General features: G+C 40.9%; 1 protein-coding gene across 11 annotated transcripts in view; it reads right to left on the bottom strand.

The window, feature by feature from the left end:
* Positions 1-15,594, bottom strand: part of LOC105488799 (HECT and RLD domain containing E3 ubiquitin protein ligase family member 1) — a 223,402-nt gene that overhangs the window by 11,334 nt on the left and 196,474 nt on the right. For all 11 annotated transcript variants that reach the window (XM_011753240.3, XM_011753230.3, XM_011753281.3 and 8 more), the window contains 10 exons: positions 14,268-14,333; positions 13,968-14,093; positions 13,056-13,194; positions 11,515-11,696; positions 10,283-10,438; positions 9,401-9,523; positions 8,264-8,366; positions 5,732-5,901; positions 3,944-4,082; positions 1,253-1,422 (listed from right to left, as the gene is read on the bottom strand). In XM_011753240.3, coding sequence (XP_011751542.2) covers positions 1,253-1,422; positions 3,944-4,082; positions 5,732-5,901; positions 8,264-8,366; positions 9,401-9,523; positions 10,283-10,438; positions 11,515-11,696; positions 13,056-13,194; positions 13,968-14,093; positions 14,268-14,333 — 1,374 coding nt within the window. The remainder of the gene's footprint in view (positions 1-1,252; positions 1,423-3,943; positions 4,083-5,731; positions 5,902-8,263; positions 8,367-9,400; positions 9,524-10,282; positions 10,439-11,514; positions 11,697-13,055; positions 13,195-13,967; positions 14,094-14,267; positions 14,334-15,594) is intronic.

The following is a 15,594-nucleotide window of genomic DNA, read 5'->3' as shown; positions in this document are numbered from 1 at the left end:
ATATTATTTTAAAAATTGAAAAACAGAACATACATTCTTTTAAAAATGCATTTTAAGAGCATAAACTCAGGATTAGTAACTATTAGTAACCTTTAAAATTTTTTTTTCTGATAAAATATATAATTACTATTTTTAAAAATCTTAGAAAATACAGAGAAGGATACACACATGTATACACAAATTAAGTGATTCCAAATCCTACCATATAGAGATGCCCCAATGGTAATTTCATCTATTTCCTTCCAGTTCTTTTCTGTGTATGTATACACAACGTTTCTCACACTGTTACCATTTTGAGCTGCCTTTCTCAATTCACTTTACACTATAAACATTTCTCCCACGAATTACAGTGTGCTAACACTCTGTTTAGTGCTGCACAGGACTCTGCTGCCTGGCTACCTATTTGTCAAATCACACACACACACACACACACACACACACACACACGCATGCACACGCACACACGATAGCTAGCCACTTTGTTACTAGACTAGTCCATAAAGAGACAAATCAGCAATATTTACTTTATTTCCCTGACCTCCCTTTCCCCAGGACCCAGAATGCTAATTTGTAAGAAGAGAAAAAAGTATCTGAAACTTCTCAGATTCATTTATGTAACAACCCTGACTGTGGTTCTAATAGCTTTGTGTGCTTACATTTTAAAATCATATTCTAGACTTTGCAGAAATGGCACGCTTAGTGGCTGAGTGCGGTGGCTCACACCTGTAATCCCAGCAATTTGAGAGGTGGAGGTGGGGGGATCATTTGAAGTCAGGAGTTCGAGACCAGCCTGACTAATAGGCTGAAACCTCGTCTCTACTAAAAATACAAAAATTAGCCAGGCATGGTGGCGCAGGCCTGTAATTCCAGCTACTCAGGAGGCCGAGGCAGGAGAATTGCTTGAACCTGAGAGGCAGAGGTTGCAGTGAGCCGAGATTGTGCCACTGCACTCCAACCTGGGCGACAGAGCGAGACTCCATCTCAAAAAAAGAAATGGTATGCTTAGCCATTCTACTCGATTTTTGAACAAACCAAAACACAGAAGGAAGACCACTCTGTGTCTAGCAGCATCATGACCAAACTCTAGACTGTCCCTAACACAGCAATAAAATGGGAATAGAATTGTCATCTTATTAGCCAGGAAAGCATTTTCCAAAGGCAGAGGGAAAAGCCCTGGGGCCTGGTGAGCATGTCATGGGCACTGCTTACCACGCCAGTCTGTGCCTGGCGGCTTACCATGCCAGTCGGTTACCTGGTTGTTGGGGCTAAGGTTCAGCAGTCTCCAGGACGAGTACATGAGGTCAGAGAAGTGGTAAAGCAGCCGGAGCCTGGCCCGCACCGTGTGAATGCTGACTTCTCTCAGCGCCCCGTACTGGGGGGGCAGTGTGTCAGGCAGGCCCAGCTGCAGAGGTACTGACACACCTGTCCAGAAAGCAAATGGGCACTTGTGAAGGAAACAGCACTGCTTTCACTTTCCACATTTTGAAAAATTTCAAGCATATAGAGAAGCTCATGGACACCCATTCCAACCTCTATCCATCGATTCATCTTAGTTTTCTGTTTGCATTTGTGTTGGTTTTTAAAATGTCTTTATCAGGGGGCAGAGAAAAAAATAAAATAAAATGTCTTTATCATTATGGAAATGAAACCTGGTATTTTCTCTTTTCATTTCCTATTTATTTAACAATAGAACTTAGGCAGTTCCTTCACAAAAATAAGTAAATAAAGCCAAGTTTTTCCTTTCATATTTAATAATTGCCATCTTCGTAATACCGCAAATGTGGGCAAGGACGAGGTAGGCAGTTCTGGAAAATGGAAATGGGAAACTTAGCAGAGCCAACTCCATATTCGCTAGGGATCTGACACAAAGTATTAATGACAGAAACATACAGGTGCATGATTCATGAAGGCTTTTACTATAAGAATAAGAGTTCTGTAAGAAGCAAAGACTACAAGGCCTGCATCCACAGCTACCCTCCCACAAAAACACAGAGTAAAAACAAGATACCAACTCCCTTGAGTTTCCTGTAAATAAAGACTGGTACAGTGCAATTCCCAGAGGTATTATGCTTGTTCCTAGTAAAAACTAACATTCACTGAGTCCCTTCTATGTGCCTGGCACTATTCTAAGAGCTTTACATGAATGGGTCCACTTACTTCTATAGCTCTTTGCAGTAGGTTAGTTATTATTATCCTCATTTTACAGACAAAACACCGAGTCTCAAAGTCACTCAGATCACATGTGGAGGAGCTGGGATTCAGCCCCAGCAAGGTGGCCCCAGAGCTTGAACCTTTACCTGTCACGTTGGATAACTTCTGCCCTGAAGTGGAAGTGAAATCCCTCTGAAGCCACTGAGTACCTGAAATTGTCAGTGCGTAGGCAGCTCTGCTCATTCTAGATTCCATTAATAGAAACCATTTCCTGCTTGTTTGGAATCTACCTGGAATTCCCACTTTTCTCTCTTAGATATCTAAGAAAAAAAATCCCTATGGGGAACTTTAGGACTCCCTAAGAAATAGAGGGGTTAGCAAAACCAGAAGAGAATGCTGAGCTCTTAGGCACAACTTTGCTTCAGGGAAATTCTTGTGCCTTAGACACCAGAAGATGGTAGAAAAACAAGGTTTGAGGGCCTTGTCCAATGGCTGGACACTGTGGCTCACACCTGTAATCCCAGCACTTTGGGAGGCCGAGGTGGGTGGATCACTTGAGGTCAGGAGTTCAAGACCAGCCTGGCCAATATGGCGAAACACCATCTCTACCAAAAATATGAAAATTAGTTGGGCGTGGTGGTGCATGCCTGTAATCCCAGCTACTTGGGAGGCTGAGGCAGGAGAACTGCTTGAACCTGGGAGGCAGAGGTTGCAGTGAGCCGAGATTGTGCCATTACACTCCAGCCTGGGCAACAGAGTGAGACTCTGTCTCGGGGAAAAAAAAAAAAAAAAAAAAAAAAAGAAACGCCCAAATATGAAGAAATGTGTAAGAACGACAAATGTCACAACATTAAGGTAATAGCTACATCTGAAATGAATGGAAGATAGATCAAATCAGAAAGGGCCCACAGTTGGGTGTTGAGCACACAAGTATATATTACAGTTTTATTTAAATCTTTGTGTAGCTATACAAAAATTTCACAATAAATTAAAAATAAAACAAACAACAAAAAGCTAGAAGTAGCCCACCAGTCTCGCTAAACATAAGAATAAAATGGCAGCAAGGTGACGGCTGTGCCAATGCACAGGCATCGTGTTTCTAATGGTTAACTAAGGTGAGGAATTTGACAAATGGTCTCAGGGCTTTTAATCTTTATTTCTAACAGTGGGCCTTAGAAAGCTATAATTTGTCATTTCTTTTATATATTAAAAATACTGGCCAGGTGTAGTGACTCATGCCTGTAATCCCAACACTTTGGGAGGCTGAGGCGGGCGGATCACTGGAGTTCAGGAATTTGAGACCAGACTGGCCAACATGGCAAAACCCCGTTTCTACTAAAAATACAAAAATTAGCCAGGAATGGTAGTGCACGCCTGTAGTCCCAGCTACTTGGGAGGCTGAGGCAGGAGAATCACTTGAACCTGGGAGGCGGAGGTTGCAGTGAGCTGAGATCACACCACTGTACTCCAGCCTAGGTGACAGAGCGAGACTCCACCTCAAAAAAAAAAAAAAGAACTTAGTTGCTGCTAAAATTATAAATTTTTGCTTGCATAAGTAATATGTATTCTCTTTTGGGGGGTGCAGAGAGGACCTGGTTCATACTGATGTCAGCAGGACAAATGCCTGCTATGAAAACACTTCCAGTGCTGGTAGCACAAATAATGCTTTGTGTGGCAGAAGGCTTGATGGTTTCACAACGATGCTGGATACAGTTTGGAACTGGCAAGCAGACAGTGCCATGGGGTACTGCTGAAAGAGAAGCTGCAAGAGTGTGAAGATTCCCTTCCTCACCTGGTGCTCTTGGTGGGACAGGTGGTGCTGTCCACGCAGCACTGTGGCAGCGGCCGGCCGAGATCTGCCGAACATTTTTCCCTTGCAGACCTGTTACCAGGGTTGGTTCTCGAACGTGGTTGGTGTGGCCTAGACCGAGCTGGGCATAAATCATAAATATACAGAGATTCAATTAGAAAGAGGAAAAGAGGAAGTCAATATGAAATTTTTCTTAGAAAGTGGCAGATATAAGTAAGTTAATAACTGTACCATGCATCAGCATCAATAAAATACATTCTTTTTTTTTTTTTTTTTTTTTGAGATGGAGTCTTGCTCTTTCACCTAGGCTAGAGTGCAGTGGCGCAATCTCAGCTCACTGCAACCTCTGCCTCCCCGGTTCAAGCAATTTTCTGCCTCAGCCTCCCAAGTAGCTGGGATTACAGGCTCCCACCACCACACTCAGCTAATTTTTAAATTTTTAGTAGAGACGGGCATTCACCATCTTGGCCAGACTGGTCTTGAACTCCTGACCTTGTGATCCACCTGCCTCGGCCTCCCAAAGTGCTGGGATTACAGGTGTGAGCCACCACACCCAGCCCCCAGTAATAAAATACATTCTGATTTTCTCTATCATAACAGTCCTCACAGTTCAGACTGCTAAAAACTAACCTGCAATAAGGACATTCCAAATCTAGCAGATGAGTCTTAATGACTAAACACATCCTTGGATTCCACTTATGGAAAGGAAATGAATTCTTGGAAAGTTAAGTAATAACAGAATGATGTATGGAGCTTTTACTTAAAACACACTGATTTCTGTGTAACGATACATAAACATATATAAAAACATATATGGAAGCAAATTCTAATCTCCAAATCTCTATACTTAGGGTCTGACTGGGAGAGCCAGTGTTTCAGCAGCTAAGCAAATCAACATCATTAGGAAGTATCATGTCAAGCTACTGCCAGGAAACTCCTAAAGGGGCCTTCAAAGTTAACTCTCCTCTCAGTAAGACTGCAACTACAATGATGAGCGGTTTCCTTGTCTGTTAATATAGGGATGAGGAAACCACAGAAGCCAAACTGAGGCTACTATGAATAATGCCAGACCTTGAACTTAAGGGTCCCTGGCACTAGGGGAAGCCAACCCAGAGAGGATTTATGGAGGAAGGGGAGGTGGCTCTGCATGTGGATCCCAAAGTCACCGTCACAGCACCTCAGACATCTCACACCAAGGTCTCGCCCTACTTCATAAATAGAGGAGGGTGAACACATCCACCTTTTGAGTCTCTTATCAATATCTCAAAGGCTCAGTTTAATCCTATAAATAATGCGGATGACAAGACTCCTGCATAAACCTAAAGATACTTTGTATACCGTCATATTATAAAATATAAAAATATTATTGTTTCATTCCTTTTTCCAGATCAACTGATATTCCCAGGACCTAACCTCACATCTTGCTGTAGTAATGATGATAATGTTGACAGTAGCAAATCCTTACATACTGCAGCTTACTACATGCCAGGCACTTAATAATGTGTGAGGACACACACATATATACTCAGTTAATCCCCTTAATCACTTTGCTGTACTGCCAGAATTGTTTTAAACCCTATAACACTTCTTTGGCCACAGTCGAGAGAGAAAGACATAACTAGACTTACAAAATAATCAGTCCCATGGCAAAGTGATGTGCTTGGAGTATTTTAGTAGACCATGAATTTCCTAGCCTATCTCTTTCCCCAACTGAGGAACACTGTGAGATTTCTAGAATATGAGACAGCAGCAAGCAATATAAATATTTACCTGCCCTTCTGAATTGCTCCCCCAGGCATACACATCTCCATTTGATGCCAAAGCAAGTGTGTGTTCAGCTCCAACTGCCACATCTTCAATGATCATTCCAGCCAGGACAGGGATTTGTTGCGGTCGATTGTGATTGCGAGCACGCCCCTCTGGCAAGCCTATCAGGCGATCTGAAAAAACAAAACAAAAACATGTGGAAATGTTATGCACCACACACCACAGTGCTTTTATATTTTCTGATCAGTCATTTAGCTTCTTATGGTGGAATGGCAATGACACATAAAACTCAACTGAGGCTAAAGCTGCTATTCCGGAAAGGTACACCAGGTTCTGAATAAATAAAAAGTGTGAAGCTGTTTCTCTGGAAAACATCACAGGCTCTTTATTCATAAAATTTTTTTTTAAAAGTTATATCTAGGCCGGGCGCGGTGGCTCAAGCCTGTAATCCCAGCACTTTGGGAGGCCGAGACGGGCGGATCACTAGGTCAGGAGATCGAGACCATCCTGACTAACACGGTGAAACCCCGTCTCTACTAAAAAATACAAAAAACTAGCCGGGCGAGGTGGCGGGCGCCTGTAGTCCCAGCTACTCAGGAGGCTGAGACAGGAGAATGGCCCGAACCCGGGAGGCGGAGCTTGCAGTGAGCTGAGATCCGGCCACTGCACTCCAGCCTGGGCGACAGAGCGAGACTCCGTCTCAAAAAAAAAAAAAAAAGTTATATCTAAAATTGGTAACTTGTTTCAAAATAAGAGGCTTCTCCAATATCCACATCTTTGAAAAGACAGGGTCTGACTGACACAGTTCAGGCTCTCAAGTTTCTTAAGTTCTTTTTTGAGACAGGGTCTCACTCTGTTGCCCAGACTGGAGTACACTGCAGTGGTGTGATCTTGGCTCACTGTAGCCTCAACCTCACCTCAGCCTCCTGAGTAGCTCGGACCACAGGCACATGCCACCATACCTGGGTAATTTTCTTATATTCTAAAATGAGAGATCATTCAACTTGTCCTCTAACTTCCAACCAACCTCTGCCCTTACCTTGCCAGACTTCTAGAGGGTGCTAGCCAGCTCCTGATGCACAAAGCCTGCTAGGTCCACTTGGCTTGCCTACCTTCTGTGGCCTAACTTCCACTCTCTCCACTGCACTGAAATTCTACTCTCAAAAGCCATGAGTCAGCTCCTAATTGCCTACTGCAGTGGCTTCTTTTCAGGCTCCAGCCCATGGGAACATCATGCAACCTTCTAATAATGTGGCCTCAGCTTTTCCTGCCTCTCAGAGACTGCACTGTGAGGTTACTGGCTCACCAGTAACCTCTACCCACTCCTTTCAAAGCCAGCTCTGCCAATTCTTCTTTTTAATCTTTGTTGTTGTTTTTTTTTTTTTGAGATGAAGTTTCGCTCTTGTTGCCCAGGCTGGAGTGCAATGGCACAATTTCAGCTCACTGCAACCTCTGCCTTCTGGCTTCAAGCAATTCTCCCTGCCTCAGCCTCCCGAGTAGCTGGGATTATAGGCGCCTGCCATCATGCTCAGCTAATTTTTGTATTTTTAGTAGAGACAGCGTTTCACCATGTTGGCCAGGCTGGTCTCGAACTCTTGACCTTAGATGATCCACCCGCCTCGGCCTCCTAAAGTGCTGGGATTACAGGTGTGAACCACAGCACGCGGCCCTCGCAAGTCTTATTCCTGTGCCCACCTGCCCTTTACATCAAATGCCCCAGAGCTCTATTTTCTTTTCTCATTCTATACTCTCATTCTGGGTTTTTTAGATGATACGAATAAGGATTTAACTACTACCATTATGCAGCTAATGTCCTAAACCTACATCTCCATAACCAATCCTTCTGGAGTTCAGTTCCAGATCTAAATTCTCAATAGCCTAAGTGGACATTTCCCCACATTTATTTAGGGCAAATGGGTCCATTCAACATAACTAAAACTAAGCTCCTTACATTCCCCACAAAACAGCTCATGTCCTCAGTCAGAGACATCGATGTTCTCCCACAACTAGAAACTTCAGTCATGGTTTAATTCCTCTTCCTCACACCTGTCTCACATATCCCTCAAAAACGACCCTTGCCAAGAATCTCAGTCCCACTATGAATGCCAGGCTTATGAACCGACTCAAGATTTGAACCCAGAGTGCCTATGAATTCCTCCAGTTCCTAAGATCTGCAGCCCCAATCCCTAGAAGGGATGAAGAATGAGGCAGGACACAGAGGAGCTCTGGTGGTCAAGGCAGTATTTGTGGCAGCATGTCAAGGGCAGTAGAAAAGAAGAGGGGACGGCCCTTGGCAGGGACTCTTCTAGCAAGAGTGCAGGCTCTGGCATAAGGGGTCTTAATGGAGAGGGAAGTCTGTCTTTATAATAAAGTACATGAAAGAGGAGTGGAAAATTATCTAGTGAAAGAAGGTCATAGTGACTACTCACCACCTAGAACAAAAAAAGGACTCAATTTAGAACACATTCTATAACACTGGAAGGCCAATGTTTATAACGATGTGTACCCAAGCAAATAAGCTGAAAAATGTCTTACCTTGACCAAAGGTATACACATGACCATCTTTGGTCAAAGCAACGGAAAACTGAGTTCCACAAGCAACCTTTTTTATTCCAATTCCACAAAGGACATCAATTTTCTGCAAAACAAAAGTGTAAGGCACACAACTTTAAGAAGAAGAAAAAAAATCACTCTTGAATTTGCCGAATGGCATGTATCAAGAACTATCTTCCAAAAAAATACTAATTGTCACTTACCTATTCGACCCAAATCCAAACCTGAAATGTTATTTTCTCCTACTGCTCTGCAAACTAACTGAATTTGGGGGAGGGAGTGTGCAGAGGCAGGGGCAGTTTGACTAAAGTCTCCAGGGCCTTATGTGAAGTAGAAACATTCCTCTGGGTAATAGAGACCACAGGGAATTCCAGGACCTTTTAAAGAACACTAGAAGACCATTTTAGTTTAACATTTTAGCTTTCATGGGTGACAATAACTGCTGTATATGTTCTCCAGAGTGGGTTTTCCTGCCTCTCTGCATACCTAACTGAATATTCACTAGACAGCTATCAGGATGTCACAGACTATAAATGGTGGTGAATCCGAATATAAGCTGAAGCTTTATAAACCACACTGCTTGTGAAATGTGTCAGGAAAACCCCATAAAACAATCATATAGAAAGTCTTCTGTGGAGTCCAGAAATCTTCTATAGTGTGAATAACAGCTTCTAATTTCTTTCTTTATGGACTCAGATTTCCTTTGTATTGTTTTTTAAAAGGAGATGTGTACCTGTGTAATTCAGTGGTAATAATAAGCAAAAATGACAGCTGCATGCAGAGGGTTACAAAGGATTACTCATAGTTCCTTCCATGACACCCTGGAGATATGTTTCTAATTATTTCTTCTCTACATCAGAGGTCCTACAGTGTGAAACCCGTTTAGGGAGACAGAAGCTTATCCTTGCAGAATTTTAAATCCAGTTTATCTGGATTAATAGCTTATTTAAAATCAAGACCTAGCATGTGGGCATTCAAGAATGCACAACAGAAGCTTCTAAACTTCATTATGAATTACCAAAAGTACTAAAGGTAAATTATTTCCAAATAAAAATAACTACTGACATAGATGAAAACTATTTATGTTGTCTGAAAACCTAGATTCAAGGTAGTACTGACCTGAGGTGAAGATTTTGCAGTGGAATTTCCTAAGCCTAGTTTTCCATAGTCTCCATCTCCGAAAGCCCACACCATGGAACCATCTGCTGACACTGCCAAAGTGTGGTTTAATCCACAGGCCACCTGAGGAAATAACAGTACTCAGTAAGGCAAATCACAAGACCTAAAACACACTCCCCCGTTTCTGGGACCCTTTTTCTCTACTTCAGTGACAAACTTGGCTATGTTTCCAAATACCTACAATGGTTTCAGAGCATACTACAAATGTTAACCAAAATAAGTCAACAAGAAATAATTCTTAATGTCCATATATAACTTTTTTCTTCAAAGTGAAATCCTTCAAATGTCTGTGGCTAAACCATAATCAGTACGAACGGTAGGGGGAAAATATACCTAACTCAAAAATACTCATTCATATCAAAAAGTATCTAAGGAATGATATAGAAAAAGCCAAAAATATTTCCTTGTTAAAGGACACTCTTGATGTATACAAGACAGAGATAATTACTACTTAGGAGCAGTAGCTACCAGTGATGTTGCAATTCAGTCATTCAACTCAAGGCTACCAGACAGGAGCTATTAGTACCTGTATTTTTTAAGGGTTTTATAGCAAGTGGTATTAGTATGTTATGAAGGGGGGTTTAAAAATATTCACATCCTGAAATAAGGGTTACATTTGTTGGTTTGTCATACAAACAAACTTAAATTGACTTAAAACATGAATTTCACACTGGGAAACAGTTAAACTTATCAATTAGACCATAACAAAATGTACATGAGGTTAGGTACAACTGGTGATCCTGATCTTCCTGAGGGTATCTAAGTGAACACAGAAGAACTGAGAAACAATGATCAGCTAGAATATCTTGATTTATTCCATGCCTGTCCAATCTGATATCCCTCCAGTGCAGTCACTCTCTCTGGAAGTTTTTTGTTAGAGGTATTTCCAAGACCCAGACGACCATAGTCACCATTCCCAAAGGTAAACAGTTTGCCATCTGAAGTGACCACTGCTGAGTGCTTGAAGCCACAAGACATCTAAGACAGAACCAAGGAGAAAAAAAAACTTTTAAGAAGGGAAACTAAGAAAAACGTAGATCTGCCATTTTTGGTATTAATGTAGCAATAAACTTTACATAAACTTCACTGAAAACTGAATCTTCAAAGCCCAACGCTTTTAAAAAAAATTTTTTTTAAAATTTTAATTTTAAAGAGACAGTGTCTTACTCTGTCACCTAGGCTGGAGTGCAGTGGTATGATCACAGCTCACTGCAGCCCTGAACTCCTGGGCTCAAGCAATCCTCCCACCTCAGCCTCCCAAGTAGCTGGGACTACAGGCATGTGCTACCACGTCTGGCTATTTATTTCTATTTTTATTTTTTTGTAGAGACAGGGCCTTGCTATGTTGTTTAGGCTGGTCTCAAACTCCTGGCCTCAAGCAATCCTCTTGTGTTGTACTCCCAAAGTGTTAGGATTACAGGCATAAGCCACTGCATCCAGTCAACTGGTACACTGATCTGCCCAAGTTGCTCTCCTGCTCTCCCAAGTCTGATCTGTCTCAACAGTCTCAGGAAGCCCAAGCTGAACAGCATACCCTGGAATAACTACTGCTACTCTTCAGCTGTGTACAGATGACCTACACTAAATGAGATAATAAATGGGGAAATCGTTTGTAAACTATAAGGTGCTATGCCATTTTACAGTATTATTTTAGAACACTATTTTCCAGAAAATGCAAATGAACTTAGCTTTTGTAACAAAAATAATAGGTTAAAAGCAAAGTTTTCCACTTATCTGTGTATTAAGAACTGTGTGGCAGAAGTTAAACCACACAATATTCCTTCCAAGGGCCTGCAGCACCTCAGTCTGGGCCAACCAGTTGGCTCAGGAAAAAGACCATTCTAACCCATACTAACAAGACCAATGCTAACACCAAAGCCCATTCAAACTTCTGACAAGCTCAAGAATGAATCTGAACATCCAAAACCAATGGATCTCTTATAATGACAGTGTAACGTATTTTTACTATATTTTCTGTTACCTAATTTTAAGAAACCTATTCAATAACTAGTATATTTACAATGAAAGGCAAACTTATCCATTTCCTGCCTGACCTGCACCACTTCTTCTCCTTGTAAGGCCTCGATCTGCCTGGGCCGCCGCTGCCTGTCGCTGTTCCCATGGCCAAGTTTACCATAGTCACCATCTCCCCAGCTAAAGACCTCACCACTTTCAGTTAGGGCCATAGAGTGCCCATCAGAACCACAAGAAGTCACCAGCTGGGTCACCACAAAGCCTGAAACAAAACAGAAACCCAATAGGAGTCACTGGATGTTAAAACGCTCCTCTTTACTTGCAGCTGCTACTGAATGCCCTCAATCAAAAAGCACTGAAATGGTACTATGAAAATAAGAATAATTTCATTCCTTTTTTTTTTTTTTAAGACAGAGTCTCACTCTATCACCCAGGCTGGAGTGCAGTGGTGTGATCACGGCTCACTGCAACCTCCACCTCCCGGGTTCAAGCAATTCTCTTGCCTCAGCCTCCTGAGTAGCTGGGATTATAGGCACGTGTCACCACACCTGGCTAATTTTTACATTTTTAGCAGAGACAGGGTATCACCATGTTGGCCAGGCTGGTCATGAACTCCTGACATCAAATGATCTGCCCGCCTCAGCCTCCCAAAGTGCTGGGTTTACAGGTGTGAGCCACAGTGCCTGACCCAATTTCTTTAGTTTTAAATTGAATTTGTAGCCATAACCTGGCAAAACTGGGAATAGTCACCTAAAATAATGATGATGACAAGGAAAAGGAGGATGACAGCAATAGTTATAGTCATTAATGACTGGCTATGCTCTAGCCACTCCCATAAATGCTTTACATGGTTTATCTCATTTTCTACTTTCACATAGAACCTATGAAACAGATACTAACACCCCATTTTTACAATTGGGAAAACTGAGTCACAAAGAGGTCTCGTAGTTTGTGCAATGTCCCAGAGCCAAGGACCAGTAGAACCCACAGGAACCCAGCACACATTCTCATCTCTACTGCTGTGCTCTTCACACCCAGATCACAATAGAAAGAACCTGAGCTTCCAGGAACTTGCTTTGAACTCAGTTACTTGTATGCTTTTACGTAAAAAACCGTCTGTGCTCTCTTTGTAGACTTCAGAGTCACTATGAGTTCAGTTAATGAGCAAGCCGGGAGCATGTACGGTGGTTTCTCCAAAGTGTTCTTTCTCCAAGTCACACAGAACTCTGATGAAGATGTCCTTTAAAGTCTTTAGCACATTTGTAGATTTCCATATAAACTGATATTTAATTTTAATGAAACACATGCATGATTGCTACTGCTATTAACATCTGCCTACTTACACTTTTGCAATTTTTAAGCATTTGTTTACAATCTTCAGTGGGTCTCAAAAAGTGTTATTTATATTTCATTGAATTCTAGCATCGTATAAGTAACTTGCAATATAGCTTAAAATATGGAAATTAAGGCTGTACACGTGCCTAAACAAGGATTTAAATGTAAGTGAAGACCCGATAATATGATTTTATCTAGCAAAGGTTGGAGAAGGGCAAAGGTTTGTATGACCAAACCTACATTAGGCCATAGGTTCTAACCATCTTTTAACTAAGGACAATTTTACCTTGTAAGGCTGAAATAACTGTCAGTACATGAAGGTCATCTGAATTTCCTTGTCCTAATCTGCCATAACTTCCTTCCCCACAAGCCAACACTGTGCCATTGGCCTGGATGACAAAGGTACAATTCTGACCACAAATGACCTAGTACAAAAACACAGAATTAAATATTTTATTTTTTATTATATTATATTGCTTCAACATGCAAGCACTTGAAATGATTCCACATATACATAGAATGCCTTTATAATTTTTTTATCCTTTTACTGAAAGGGAAGAGTTGATATAACCATGTAGTCCCTTAACTCCTTGATGACTACAAAACTGCTTATTTAACCAAAAGATGTATGAGATTCATCTATTTAAAAGAGTTTAGAACAACAAAATGGACGAAAGAAAAAGGAAGGGGTAATGGAGAAATATTAAAGACTGGGCTAGAAAGAAGCAGAAACTCATACATAAGAATGAGTCATGCAATCTGGGACTAGCTGAGGTAGAGAAGAGCAAAAGACAAAGCAGTGACCTCGAGAAGGGTTTGGCGCTATGTCGTACCAGGATTATTAGAAAAGGGGAGTGGTCGATAAAATCTGGCTAAAGATCCTAGGAAGTTTATAGCCCCAAAGAGAAAATCACTAATTAGGAGTATCTGAACTGCTAGAAATACATACTGGGCAGGCCTAATGCATCATGATGTTAGTTCATTAAACTTGAAAGAAAAATTTAGAAATTTGTTAACTTCTTAAGTCTGATAAAAACCACAGCAAGTTTTTATTTGAAAGCTATATATCATGACTTTCTCTAATGATTCCTCACAATAGATTACGAAATGGACAAGCTTTATCCCACAATAAGACAAGCAAAAGAATTAGAATTTTCAGTTCCCATGTTTCTTTTCTATTTTTTACCCTGTTAGTTACCTGTTGGGCCTGTGAGAATGAGGGAGCTGCTGCAGGTACCATTACATTTCTTCCAGCTTCTGCCAGCTGTCCATGCCTACCAGCACCCCATAAGTAGACATCACATTTACCTCCCAGGTGCCAGTCCTAGAAAACCACAATCATCTCAAAATTAGAGTCATCCATTCACTAAAACAGCCATGTACTAAGTACCAAGTGTGTGCCAGCCTGTATGGGAGACACCAGGGTACAAATGCACAAGCATTTAGAATCAAAACACTAACTGAGAATCATCATACAGTTATCTTCATCTTTACTGACCTCAGGTCTGGAAGTTGCCCAAGACATAATTTGTTCATCCATGCCATTAATCCATTTACTGTTATCCTGAAAAACAGGGGATACATAATGATCAATTCTGCTTAGGCAAGATTCAGCGGCTATTAACAAGAAAGTGCTCTTCTAATTATTAAGTCTTATTTCCAAAAAAGAACATGGTAATATCATGAGAAATTAAGAGCAGTTTTATAATTATGTCAAACTTGATTTTATGCATTGTCAGTATTTCCCTTTATTATAAACACTTTCACTATCACTATCACTACAGTACTGGTGATTCAAAGCTAGCCATGTGTTTTCTGAACACCCACAGGTAAAAGGTCATGAGCAGGACCCCACACCCCTATAAACTCTTTGTGTAGCTGTGGGCAAATCACTTCACCTTTCTGGGCTTCAGCTTCCTCATCTACAAAATTACAGAGTTGGGCCAAATGGGCTTAGAAGGACATTTTCTGATTACAATATTCTATACTTTTGTGCCACATGACATTTCAGTCAACAACAAACTGCATGTATGAAGATGGTTTCATAAGATTATAAAACCTTATTTTTATTACACCTTCTATGTTTACATACACAAATAATTACCACTGTGTTACAACTGCCTAGAGCACTGAATACAGTAACATTCCATACAGGTTTGTAGCCTAGGAATAATCAGACTATACCATATAGTCTTGTGTAAGTAGGCTATATCACCTAGATTTGGGTAAGTACTATGCACTCTATGATATTCCCAGTGTCAAGAATGCCTAACAATGCATTTCTCAGAACATATCCCTGTCATTAAGTGATACATGACTACAGTTACATAATTTTACTCAATTTATATTTATCTGTTCCACATTGTGTTAATAGTTATCTATCCAAATGGTTGTATACATAAATCTTAAGTATACAAAGAGGTTGTTAGATCATGTGCTGGCCTGTAGTCTACACAGGTATTTTATCTATGTCACAGTTTCTACAGTATACACTCTCAAATACAATCAGAATGAAATGACAATCAGGATGCTCTTTTATATTTTATTTGATGCTAATTAAAGACTTGCTTGAAATGCCAAACAAATTAGAATCTATATGTGGCATATAACCCACAAGATGACCAGGAAAAGATGCTAAGATATTTACAGGTAAGGCACTAACAAAGTACCTATGGACAAAAGAAAGTGAGAAAATATGGGACTATGTCATTGAGAGCTGGCAGGTTTACAAGAGTTCAACAGTGCTTACATTACCAATTCCTGCCACTATAGAGGCCTGCCATCAGATTGAAAGTGACTATCTGAAAGAAAAATATTTTCCACTT

The sequence above is a fragment of the Macaca nemestrina genome, chromosome 7, assembly GCF_043159975.1.
Source record: "Macaca nemestrina isolate mMacNem1 chromosome 7, mMacNem.hap1, whole genome shotgun sequence".
NCBI lineage: Eukaryota > Metazoa > Chordata > Mammalia > Primates > Cercopithecidae > Macaca > Macaca nemestrina.
This window is presented reverse-complemented; position numbering and strand designations above follow the sequence as displayed.